Raw genomic sequence first — 13,426 nt, 5'->3', positions numbered from 1 at the left:
GTCGTAATTGGTGTCAAGGCAGTATTATGTAAGTGATGGCATGTTGAACTGAGAGACAACGATCTTTGTATTTTATTTATATATTTATTGATACATTTATTTCATTGGGACAGTGCACATGAACCAACCCAAGAATAAGCAGTGTAAATTCGCCGGACTTAGCATAAATGCTAGTTTTCTGCCGTAGTCCCATAGCAGGTTTCTAAAATAGCACAGTGAGACACATAAAAAAAACTTTAAGACCACAATGACAGAAATAAAAACCAAATAGGTCAGGAAAGAAACAATTCAAACAGTTGCAGTACTCAATTACAAGGCAAAGGACCAGGACAGACAAATCACTTAAAACTACAAATTCGTTGTCCAGAAGCTCACTGGGACAGGGTGGAGTCTGGAAACGCCGTTTAGTGGGTGCGTGTCTGATGTATTTTTAGCCAATGTTTACATTTTTGCAGGGGGGGTGGCTAAATTCGGCGTGGGTTGTTAGTGGAAGTAACGTTGAGTCTTCGCCGCAAGTGCATATACTCATGCACATCTGGTCTAATGAGGTTGAAATTATATTTGACAAAATGGGGATTGTAGTTGGTGGTTTATTTAGGGTTGAAGCTCTTCAGATTGACAATTATATTTAAAAAAAAACAAAGAACTAGGGTGTGGATATATGGGGCAGCGCTTAGCCCCTTATTAACTCATTCACTCCCAATGGCGTTTTTAAACGTCTTTTCAGACTTGGTCTAGAATTGGCTGGTACTGAATAAGTTAACCATCATTGCCAAAGAAGTGCATTCCTATTATGCTCAGCCGTCAGTTTAGCTGTGCTCTGATCCTCCACGAAAAAGTCAAATCCAGCTCGGAAGTCGCCAGAAAAGGTTCCCTGAGAATCAACAGTCCTTGTCGTTCCTGCCGGAGTCTTATCAGGCGTTCCTCCGTGGCAGTTGGAAATCAGGCTACAGACAGGGAGGCGGGGGGACCTCGGCGTGTGGCGCCCGTCATGAGATCCGCACAGAATGTTGCGGCCCGATGCGCCAGTCAACGCACAGAGCAAGAAAGGAAATCTTTCACTTTCCCGGGAAAGGCAAAGGACGACAAAGTGAAGCAGGTCAGCGAAGACGATGAAAGGACGAGATAAAAACTAACGGGTGGTAACGCAATAAAGCTCCCATTTTTTTTCTTCTTTAAATCCTCAAGGCAAACTGCAAGGTTCAACAAAGGTGATAGCTGTTTTTGCCTTCAGCGCGACTATGACAGACAGCTGATTTAAAAGCGACACATCAAGGAAAGTGGAAGCAAAAACAAATGAGCGTTCGTTCGGTGCTTTTGGCTATATGATGGGAGAAGCTGCCGCAACGAAGCACTCGTTTCGAGACTGCCACTCGCTATAAGCACAAGACAGATGACTTTGGAAAGCCGCCATCCGTCTAGCTGGCTGTCATTCCATTTTTCGGCCAACCGTGACCTCGTTCTCGTCTTACTACGTTTTCATGACCTTGTTTGCTTCTCAGGGTTACCTGGAAATAAACAATTATTTGTGTCAAGCTGTTGCCCCAACAATTTTTGGGGCATATCGTGTCAAACTGGATAATGCCACTCTCGATTGTCAGACAAACAGAATTACACATTGTGTATTAAAAATAACCAAATGACTGTCTGAAAAAAAAAAAACCACCTTGCGAGCTAAATGCTAACATACAATGGAATATGCCATTGACATGCTAATGTTTACCATCTCTGTGAAGAATGACCAAAATTATTTTTAGAAAGTTGTGAAAGTCTTTGTGTGTCTTGATGTGTGTACAACACTGTCCCCTAGTGGCTGAGGTGTGCACAACAGAAGCAGCAAAAGGTGGGGCTAGAACAGATCAATGGCATTTCCATTCATTTCAATGGGGTCAACTTATTTGACGTGTGCATTTTGTGTTTCAAGCATAGTCTCAGATTGAATTCAACACAATAAGAGCTCACGCGGGGACTGCTGTCGGCCACAGCTCACGCCCGGACACTCACACGCAAACGCTCTCTTCATGTCGTTTCTGAGGTCCAAAAAAACACGACATATACTTAAACAAGCCGACGTGGTTCTGCGCTAATTGTAACTGACGTGCCCTGTGCGGATGAAAAAGAAAATGACAACGCTTTTGTCGCCGGTGTCACCCCGCTACCGGCTGAAAATAATCCAATTTGCATATTTTTAAACACCGCTAAATCTTATAAATAGCTCGAGTAGTGAGACGAGAATGATGTAATGCACCTGCAGCCCTGGATTTTTCTTGAGCCATCCGGAGAATTTAAATTCCATTGAATTCAATTGATTTTTTTTCTTTTTTTCCCCCCACCCCGACCCCACCCTGCAACTGTCTCAGACAAACGTAGGGAACTTTTAAATAGATAAGGCCCCTAATCCGCGGCACATTTGATCAACACTTAATCTGCTGCGGAAATTCTATTAAAAGGCTGGGAGCTCATTAGCCAATAGATCTTAATCCCATTAGCGGCTGGGCGGCGGGGGACCCTCGGCGGGAGGGCCGCAGGCAGCCTGACGCGGCGAAGGTCACATGCCACACACTGCCATTATTATAATGAGAGCGGGGCATCATGCATGGTGAAAAATGATTGGGGGAAAAAAAAAGTCAGCAATGCAGACACATTTAATCGCCACACATCTGAGCCTGTTGGCTTTTATCCGCCCGCCCCCCTCAACCCCACGATTGCCCCCACCGTGGGCCTGGCCCTTAGTTTAATTAAATGTGGGCTGGCATCACTCGAAAGTTGGTCTCTGTTTTTTCAAACCATCAGGGCTCTGCTCTATTTTTGTCCGAGTGGATGTTTTGTTGCATGTGAATGTTCAAAGTGCCTGAGCGTTACGGAAACTTGAAGGGGGTGTTTGCAATGAACCCCTTGAGGGACAGCGGTTACTACAGTGGACAGCTTATCATGTTATCAGGTTACAGGGTGCATGAAAGGGCTTAAAAAAAAAAAAACACTTCATCGTCATAGTCACAGTCATAGTTCAAAGTCACACATTTGATCTCTGATCGGTTGTTTTTCTTATATCAATTTAGAGCAGACAGAAGCGTTATAATTAACTTGGTTCTCCACTTTTTTGCATTGTTTTGTAAAGTGGTTGTGGCCATGAGACCCCCCCCCCACCCCCCCACACATGAAGTCTGTGCCGCAGCTCAATAAAGGTTGTGAAGCACTGATTGAGAGGCACAAGATAAGGCCAGTGATGATTTTTCAGGCACAACTATCAAATCGTGACTATTTAAAAAAGTATATGACAATGCGATTTTAATTAAAAACTCTTAACTTTTAATGACCAAATGCTTGATACATTTAAATTACATAATGACCATGTATATATACTGTACGTATATATATGTGTGTGTGTGTGTGTGTGTGTGTGTGTGTGTGTGTGTGTGTGTGTCATAATTACTAAGAATTCGAAAAATATTGTGTGATTACCGGTAATTAAAAAAAACATGATTTTAAGAAAAACGTTTTTAAATCATTTTAAAATTTTGAAATATTACACAATTGTAATTTTTGAGCAAACAGTTTTACAATTTTTTTTCAAGAAAAATAATCAGAATATGAAAAAAGAAAAATGAAATGACTGCTGCAGTCATATTCTGCTCTGCCAATATAATTTTATTGTGAACTGATTTTAAAACATTCGTGACATTTGCGGGAGTTCAAATGTCAAACAGCTTTCTTTCTGAGAGCTTTCTTTTCTTTCTTCTTTCAAGATTTCATCCAATTTTTATTGTTCTTCTCCGTCTCAAAAATTCTTAAATATAACATTTACAAAGCCCGGCGTGATGTCACACACAAAGAAGTTTTGAGATGTATTTTCCACTGTACTTTTTTCATTTTTTACTTTGTTGTCGCAGTGTTTGATTCATTCGTTGCCATCTGATATCGACGCGCACGTCCGTCTCCCCCAACAATGCAGCTGTGCCTTAATCAATCAGATAAATGTCTCTCCGTTGCCAGACACGTTTGCGCTATCAAATTATGAACGGCTCAATGGCCAAGATGCCCACCGGGCCGGAGGGTGAGGAATACATTTTTGTTTGTGTCGCGATGTCTTCTCGTCATGTCCTTCCCTCTTTCAGATATCGACGAGTGTGCGGACGGCTTTGTGGAGTGCGATAGTAAATCCACTTGTGTCAACTTGCCCGGCTGGTACCACTGCGAGTGCCGCGACGGTTACCATGACAACGGCTTGTTTTCTGCCAACGGAGAGTCGTGCGTCGGTGAGTAGGCCCCGTATGCGCAATGACAATCTGGCACGTGGAACAAATGTGTGAGTGGGCTACCAGTGGGGGGCTCCTTCTCGCCATTCAAGAGATGCGATGAGATGAGGTGCGTACCGGCGACTCTTTGGAAGTTCCCCCTTTTTTTTTTTCCCCAATCAATCAACATTGATTCTTTTCAGGTTAAAAGACGTGTGACGAAAATTTGCCGTAATGCCTCAAGGCAGTCCCCGCCCCTCAAGTCACATTTCTGACATTAGAAAAATCTTATGGCCCATCAACAAACAAAAATGTCACAAATGGTATGCACTATCCCACAAAATCGTGATATAGACTCCTCACATTTTTTTGTAAACGTTTTATTTATGGATGTTAAGTGCAGTTTAAAAAAAAATAAAAATCTGATTCAAGCATTTGAATACCGATACTAAGTAACCGATACCACCAGTACTTGTGACACATACACTGTCCCTTAACCCACTGCTAGATCATTTCAAAGAAAGACCTTTCATTTATTTCTGACAAAAGGAAGAACGGTCACTCTGCCACACACAATATAAGTTCAATATGAAATGAGTCACCCTGATTTAGGATTCATTTCTGATAAATTAACAAAAAAAATGCAAAGTAAAACTGACACCTCCCAGAATTTTAGTCTTTGTTCAAAATAAATTGAAGTGCAAAATAATACACATGCGACTGTCACCTGCTGAGCAAGACGCTATGAATAGCCCATCTCAGAGGGGCGACCATTTTGCCACTTGCTGTCGACTAAAGATGATATCACAGTTAGAGCTCAGAGTTTGGTCATGTGACATTCGCAAGCTGAGCCCTGATGTCGCCGTCGCTGAAGCCACTGTATTGTGTTGTCAAGGGGGCGTGTGTCGAATCCCGGGAGTCCGGGGTCAATATTCATCCCCCGCCGGTCATACGCCCCATGTCCGTAGTCCTACCCTGAAAGTTTACCGAGATTCAGGACACTTCTTGGTTCTCGTGAACACGCAAATCTCGGGCAAAGGGCCCAAGCCACCTTTACATGACCTCGCCACCTAAATCCCACCATCTTCTCGTTAACAATGTAACCAAACATTGAAGAGTGCGCCGCACATACAGTCCTTGTTGGGTGCAAATGAGAAGCCCACAATATGTCTCCTTCAAAAAATCATTTTGAAAGAATTCACCCGGAACGCCTAAAATTGCTCCTTTTCCAGTCTGTCGAAAGCTGTGTCGGCTGTCAGGAGGCAGCCCACCGTTCCTGACGAACATGCAAGCGTTTCCTTGTAACAACAGTGCTGGTGCCGCGGCGCTCGTTGACCCCATCCTGCCTCTGTCACTTTGAGTTCACGGAGTGGGTGGGTTGGCAACATGTCAAAGGGAAAAAAAAAAATAATCAAGCTTGAATTTTCACAGAAAAGTAGGTTACATCACGGGCAAACTTATTGGGACTCTTGGAGGAAAATATGGAGTTGCCTTTCTTTTGCAACTGCAACGGCTTTCACACGTATGTATGCGTTTTTTGTATGTCCGTATATATGTACGTACCTGTAGATGTATATACGCACCCTACGTAAGTATATAGGCATCTATGGATGTACAGTACGTACCATACATATCTATTTACTGTATGTAAGTATGTATCTATATATATATATATATATATATATATATATCTCCATATATGTATATATCTCCATATATGTATATATACACGCCCACCCTTCACTGATTGGCCGACTTCTTTGCCGCATGCCTGTCCACAGTCACTTCCGCCTTTTCTCTATATAAACAGCATGTCGGCTGTCAGTCAAGTTTTGGAACTCAGCGCATACACAAGACGCTCTGCATCATAAGGCGTCCTGTCCATTTTGGAGAAAATCTAAGACTTTTAATGGCGCCTTATAGTCGTGAAAATACGGTACTCTATGCATGTATGTACCATATATAGGTATGTATACAGGTACGTATGTATGTACGCACATGTGTATATACTGTATACCGTGGGGGGAATTATTCAATTTTTTTTAATTCCCTGCTGAGTCTGTAAGTTGATTAGTATCATTGAACGGTATCCCTCACAAATATTCAGATGATTGATCAATTAACTCAGGATCATGACGTCGTTATCTCCTTCCTTCTGGCGAGCAGATATCAACGAGTGCAAGACGGGCAGGAGCACGTGCGCCAATGACACCGTTTGTTTCAACCTGGACGGAGGCTACGACTGCCGCTGCCCGCACGGCCACAACTGCACCGGCGACTGCATCCACGACGACAAGGTCAAGCACAGCGGGCAGATTTGGGTGCTGGATAGCGACCGGTGTTCCGTTTGCTCCTGCCAGGTAAGAAAACACACAACAGGAGGCGTGAACAAAAAAAAAACATTGAGCCGTTCCTTTGCGTCACGACGGTCGTTGAGTCAGTACTTTCAGTTTTGTATTTATACCTCTGACGAACACAAACAGGATGACAGGGGAGGGGCGGGGGGAAACAATGATGCTGATGATTCAGGATGATGGCCAATCCTGCAGGTATTTGAGCAATGACATGAAGTCTTTTATTGTATGTACGCCAAACCCCTGAGGGAGAGACGTTCCTCTCTCTCCGAACAAAGAAGCTTGAATGATGCGTCCCCTACCGGGCCAATCAGCAGTAAATGCCAACTTGTAATGTCCTTTTTTTTTTTTTTTGTCCTTCCCACTGAACTAATCAGTGACATTTAAAACAATACGCACTGCAGAAAGAACAAGGCTTGCAAATTGTGTCGCGATGTGAAACCTGCAAGGTTGCAGCTCGTCAATCTCTTTGTGTGGGCACGGGAGGAAGCGTATCATGACAATGCACGCGTTTTTCAATCCAGAGCAGTGGCCTTTCCAGACAAACTTTACAGATTAATTCATCCACTTTCTAGAGCGCTTTTCTTGATTCTGGTCACAAGTCAATGGCGCAAATACACAAGTCTAGATGACAAGTCATCATTTGCATTTTTTTTTGGTTGTTTTTTGAGCGATCTTGGTGCTTTTACAGTACACCTATTGAACTGTAATGCCTTCACGTTCACAGCTGACGTATTTTCCGCACTAAAAGGCGCGCCTAAAAGCCTTGCATTTTCTTAAAAGCGCACAGCGGGCCTTAAAATCCGATGCGTCTTGTGTATGGTCATTACGGTAATATGTCAACCCCAAAATGGCTCCTTTCTCGAAACATAAAAAAGTGAACCGTGTCGCTGCTTAATTAAATACATTTGACTGACATCTGATCGTCGCTATATAAATCAGGGTGTCGCGTAGTGTTCTGTTGGCATTTCCTTGAGCGTAGCTCCATCTAGTGGATGCATTGTAGATTGCGCCTCATAATGCAGTGCGCTTTTTTTAGTGTGGAAAATACGGTACGCTTTTCTCGTGGTAGCTGCTGTCGACCGCAGCTCACGCTAGAACACTCACGCACATGCCACACCTTTAGGCCCCGCCTCTTTAAGGCACATCTCTAACAAACAAAAGCTGTACAAATACGTGCAGTGTACTTTTTGTGCTTGGCAGTTTTTTTGGGGGTGTGCGTGTGTATTTGAAATACAGTATCTTGACAATGTGTTGAAAAAGTGGACTTTCTGATGTGATGCGAGTCACTCCAATGCCATGCCTGTCAGGACTGGAAGGTGATTATGGCGGATTAGTGTCGGTAGCGAATGATCAAGCAACAAATTATTCATTTGATGACAAAGGAGCAAGCCAGGAGTGGCTCCCTAACGGAACGGGTCGTATTAATTGATTTGCGAGATGGAAGGGCTGCCCGTCAAAATTAGTCATACCGAGCGCTCGGCGTAAACAAGTTATTGTTTGCGAGTCGGCGGGCTGGCGGGCGCGGCCGGAAATCCAAAGGATGAGATGCAGCGAGAAACGAGTGGACACGGGCCAGATGGAGGACGCCGCGTATGCAAATGGTTGATGGTTTCAATCTGGTCGCCGTCCCCGGGTGGCCTCCGTATCGACAGCTGCTTCGAGGAAATTAGCCTGGCTGTTTTATGGACACATACGCAACACTACGCAACACTTTGCAGGGGTTGTCCAACCAAGGTCTTTGATGTTGATGCTCCGATGAATGAATGAAACAATTATATTGTCCCTGCGCATGTCACACAAGCGCAGTGAGGAAAAAAAAAATGATTTTTCAGTTTCAATCCAGAGCGGCACGGTGAGCGACAGGTTAGCACGTCCGCCTTGCAGTGCAGAAAACATTTTAATTTGTACATTTTAATGGAGATGCTTTGATCAGAGGGCAGCCCGGTGACCTCACAGGTTGTGGCTTCGATTCCATCTCCGGCCTCCCAGTGTGGAGTTTGCATGTTCTCCCCGGGCCTGCGTGGGTTTTCTCCGGGTACTCCGGTTTCCTCCCACATTCCAAAACCATGCGTGGCAGGTGAATGGAACACTCCAAATTGTCCTTACGTGTGATTGTGAGCGCAAATGGTTATTTGTCTCTGTGTGCCCTGCGATTGGCTGGCAACCGGTTCAGGGTGCCCCTCGTACGTAAACATTACAGCAAAACTCAAACTTGCACATGTGGGTGAAAAAGTAAGTAGTTTTATTTTTATTTCTGTTATTTATTTATTTATTTTTACCGGAGTCCGACAATGTGTAAAGTAGCAGTACTCTTACGTGAGTGTGATTTTTGGCCCGTCCAACTGTCTTTGTCCATTTGTGACATTTGACAAGAAAGAGCGCCGAGTGACGACGTGGACTGCCCCGTAGTTTTCACCTTTTCTTCCGGGCTAGGCCGGCCAGGTGATGTGTCGCAGGATGGTGTGCGACTGCGACGACCCCAACGCCGACCTCTTCTGCTGCCCCGAGTGCGACCCGCGCTTGAGCAGCCAGTGTCTGCACCAGAACGGAGCGCTGACCTACGGCAGCGGCGACACCTGGGTGGAGAAATGCCAGCAGTGCCAGTGCCTGGTGAGTGCGTGACTGCAAGCGCTTTCAACTCAGCCACAAATAACACACGAAGCGGACGTATCGCACAAAGTTGGCGTGCTCTGCTGCAAACATCGTGGGTTTTTTGTTGTTGTTGTTTTGTTTTTTTTAAACCACAGCTCCATCTGCGGAAGGTACATGGCTCCAATCTAAGCAGAATGTCGAAAAATTTCTAATCAATTCTGACTTCACGACTACTTTTTTGTACTCTTAAGACTCCCAGGTAATATAAAACGTTAGATTGCCGCCACAATCACTGCTGTTATTGTAATAATGCTAATGCTAATAATAATAATAATAATAATAATGCTATAATATTAATAATGATAGCGATAATGATAATGATAATATAGGAATTTTCCTGTGGAAGAAAATAATCAAAAACAGAAACTGTCAAAGCAGCCAATAAATGTACCGTATTTTCCGCACTATAAGGTACTTCAAGGTTTTAGCTGCACCTTGAATGAATGTCCTAATTTTAAACCGTTTTCAAATATCGGGCGCACCCGCATTATAAGGCGCATAGAAGATGCTATAACAGTGGCTGAGGTTGCGTTCTGCATCCACTAGATGGAGCTACGCTAAAGGGAATACAATATGGCGCTTTCACAACCGCTGCCGCTGTAGCAAAGAGAACATTTAAAATACTATGGTCAAGAAATCAAAATATTGATCCATATATGAGGCGCATCGGATTAAAAGGCGCACTGGCGGCTTTTGGGAAAATGGAATGCTTTTAGGTGCTCCTTATAGTGCGGAAAATACGGTACTTACCGAATACCATAATAGAAGTCGTGATTACGTCATCACTTTGGCAGCTCAACATTAGCCCAGATGTTTGCGCTCAGAGGTGTTTGTAGATGGCCCCGGGGGTGCCCCGGGCAACGAAGGATGGTGGAGGCTCTCCCAAAAGACAAAAACAACTAAATTGGCTCCATTTTTGTTCTTAGTGTGTTTGACTGCGTCATTGCAGTGTCTGCAGAGGTTGCCACTTGTGTCAGCGACAGGGACCGATATCAGCCCTCAACTAACAGTCGCTAGTCGAGGGCCCGTTCTAGGAGATCCCTGACACGCTGCTTTGTTAGAGCGCCTTCTTTTGTCACCGAAACGTCTCTCGAGCCCCGCTTCAGCTTCAGTTGGCGTTACAGTTGTTAACGACAGAAAATAACTTGAGAACGCTGCAGTCGCCATAGAAACACCAGTGAAGACGAAAGTTTCCAGTTTTGGCGAGGTGGCTGGCAAAGGTCGAGAAAAAAAAGGAGAAAAATGAAGCTTTGGTCAGTGGAGCGACGGAAGAGGAGTTATTATCGACATGTAGGAGGATACCAAATGACCTCTTTGCACTGTTGTGTGTTTTGATGGGCCCAACATGACACCGGACAATTGTGCCGAGTTAAACAGCAGGAAGAAGGCGACTGTGGGAGGGGCCAAGTTTTGTGTTAGTCAAGCTCGTGTGTTCCGAGGCTTCTCGGATCGCCGCGTGGCTCTCACAGGTCAAGCGTCCGCTGTTTCCCTTTTTTTGTCTCACTTTGACCTTTTTTCCGCTGTTGTTGACAGAGCAGGTAGGCGGCCCCATGAGGGATTCCAGATAAACGCACGAGAGGCAAAGTCACGTTTGACGTGCCGCTGTCTCTCTCCCCACGGTTTTATGTCTGCGAAAGCATGCGGGAGGGGCATCATTTAAATAGAATGTCAAATCAAATACTTACATTTTTTGCTTCAAATGAATGGACATTAAGTTGCTCCGTCTGCTCTGCGCACCGTGCCCACCTGGGGGCAGTATAATGCAGCCATACAGATATCTATGAAGGAAATATGGTCCTATCATAAGACTTTTTTTTTGCGCAGGTTAACCCCCTGCTGTTTGTGTTGTTTCAAGTTTTATATTGCATTGACACTCAAGCTTGTTTCGTTGGCCCGTCTTTGCACTTTGCGTTATTTGTGAGCAAAGGAAGCAGTTTGCTGAGACGATGCGATGTGATTGTTTCAAGCACACAAAATCACATTTCCTTTGTCTGATGTTTAGTTTGACAGTAAACTTCAACTGGGGTTGGCAACAGACTCATCCAACTTACTGCTTACCTGTTGCTGAGCTGAGTTCACTGTCATTCGACTCAGCATGACTTAGATTTGTTCTTGGTTTTACTGTTTGGTGCTTTCTACCGTCTTTATTGCCGATTTGTTTTACTGCTTATTGTATATGTTAAATTGCTCCATGTACAGCACTTTGAATGCAGCGATGACTGTTTGAAAGTGCTCTGTAAATTGAGTTGAGTCACCATACATCACTTAGATCTCAAGTTTTTGCTTGAAGGCAAACCACAAAAAAAAAAAAATGGAAGGCTTGTATCCCGAAAAACTCACACGTCAGGTAACTTGTATCTTAAGACCCCAATGTAGTTCCAAAATGAACTTCTCATGGAAATTTACCGGTAGCCTGACCGAGTTTCTCAGCCTTTTGCAAACCGAGCGATCGTCAACCTTCTTCTGAGTCACTGGAAGTGCTCTGGCGCCTCTTGTTGACGAACATTCAAGAAAAGGTCAAGAATGGAATGCCTCCGAGGCGGTCCGGCCTCAGCGGGGCGGCTCACCCACCAGCCTCCACACATATGCATAAGCACATGTCATCATGCGGGGTCCGGCAAGACGCTTGCCTTTAAACCAGGAAGCGCACACATGAACAGCTGGCGGTTTGCAATTTCAAGGGAATGGCCAGATAATCAAAAAGCGTCCCGCTGTGTCTATCTGTCCACCTGCAGCTGTGCAAGCTCGAAAAGGGAGCTTGATGGCGAATGTCAGCGGGTGTCATTGAGTAGACGCTCTCCGCAACCTGCAGTCTGACATGAAGCATCGGGATTTTGGGGAGGGACACATTGCTTGAAAATAGGCGCATGTGACTCGACTCCGCTTGTCAGTCATACGCAAAAGACGGCGTCTATCTTGTGCCATGATAATAAGGTCGATGTCTCGAAATCATCCACACTCAAAAAGGTCCACGGCGCACTCGGTACACATGCGTGTACAAATTTTTACGTCATGTTTAATGTAGTCACTCCTCTCACCGGTTATATCGTTTTGCTGTCGTCTTTTTGGGCCTTTTGTTTTTTTTTTTAAACATATGAACACATTACAACATAAAACACGATACTGTCATACACAAATTTTCCACCCCCACCAAAAGACTGGGCAAAAATTGGTTGCACTTTATTTTGCGTATTTTTCTCTCTGTTGTAAAGTGAAAGAAATACTGTAGTGTTAAAAAACAGTCAAAATGTTTCTGGCTGAAGTCCGTCTCTGTTGTTGTAAGTGTGGATGGGACCGAAGAAGATGTTAATTTATTCATTACCGGATATGAGGTTTTTTTTTTTTTTTTTTTTAAATGAATTGGCTGATTAATCAGTTATTGCAATTTCATCCTGCCAAATATGGAAACCAACATCCTCAAAAAAATCCGTATCGGTCAGGCCCTAACTAAATGTCAGCTACCAGGAAACGGCTTGAGAGGTTATCAGGATCACTGCGATTACAAATAATACAATTGTAAATTCCTGAGTAGAATATCCACCGAAATATAATCCGCACCAGCAAAACCGCCCTCTTTCCAGCATAACTTCCTTGGTGGAGGTAACAAGCATCTGTTGTTGTTTGACTGTTTGACCCCCCCCCACTCCTCTGTGTTTGTGTTGTTGTTGCGTAGCAGGGGCAGGTGGACTGCTGGCCTCTGCCGTGCCCGCCCGTCGACTGCGAGTTCACGGCGGTGCCCGAGGGCGAGTGCTGCCCGCGGTGCGTGAGCGACCCCTGCCAGGCCGACACCATTCGCAACGACATCACCAAGACGTGTGCCGACGAGCACGGCGTCTCGCGCTTCAGCGGCTCCTCCTGGGTCAAACACGGCACCGAGTGCACCCTGTGCCAGTGCAAGGTAACAACAACAGGGGAAAAAAAAAAAAAAACACATCCCAGACTAAAAGGCTATGACGTGAGACTCGGTCCAGTAGGAAAATTCGACTTGAGTAATTGTGATGACACAACATTAGCTTACACCTGCACAAGACACGGATATCCAATGCAAGGTCATCGTTCAACTTGTGTTTCCTTTCAAGGTCATTTGCTAAGTTCACCAAATAATGGCCAAAAAAACGTTCAACTCCTCCATCCCCCGCCATGCAAAAAGCAATTTCTAACAAAAAAAAAATCCAAACATTT

At 44.5% G+C, this 13,426-nt stretch overlaps 1 protein-coding gene across 1 annotated transcript in view; it reads left to right on the top strand.

Moving 5' to 3' along the window:
- The window catches only part of nell2a (neural EGFL like 2a), a 78,362-nt gene that overhangs the window by 63,632 nt on the left and 1,304 nt on the right, over nucleotides 1-13,426 (top strand). The window contains exons 16-19 of the mRNA XM_086109111.1: nucleotides 4,116-4,256; nucleotides 6,402-6,595; nucleotides 9,026-9,202; nucleotides 12,918-13,142. Coding sequence (XP_085965237.1) covers nucleotides 4,116-4,256; nucleotides 6,402-6,595; nucleotides 9,026-9,202; nucleotides 12,918-13,142 — 737 coding nt within the window. The remainder of the gene's footprint in view (nucleotides 1-4,115; nucleotides 4,257-6,401; nucleotides 6,596-9,025; nucleotides 9,203-12,917; nucleotides 13,143-13,426) is intronic.

This window comes from Hippocampus guttulatus, chromosome 4 (assembly GCF_054856545.1).
Source record: "Hippocampus guttulatus isolate MCC_2025c chromosome 4, RoL_Hgut_1.0, whole genome shotgun sequence".
In the NCBI taxonomy this organism is placed as follows: domain Eukaryota; kingdom Metazoa; phylum Chordata; class Actinopteri; order Syngnathiformes; family Syngnathidae; genus Hippocampus; species Hippocampus guttulatus.
The sequence above is the reverse complement of the archived record's forward strand: the minus strand, read 5'-3'. Positions and strand labels throughout refer to the sequence as shown.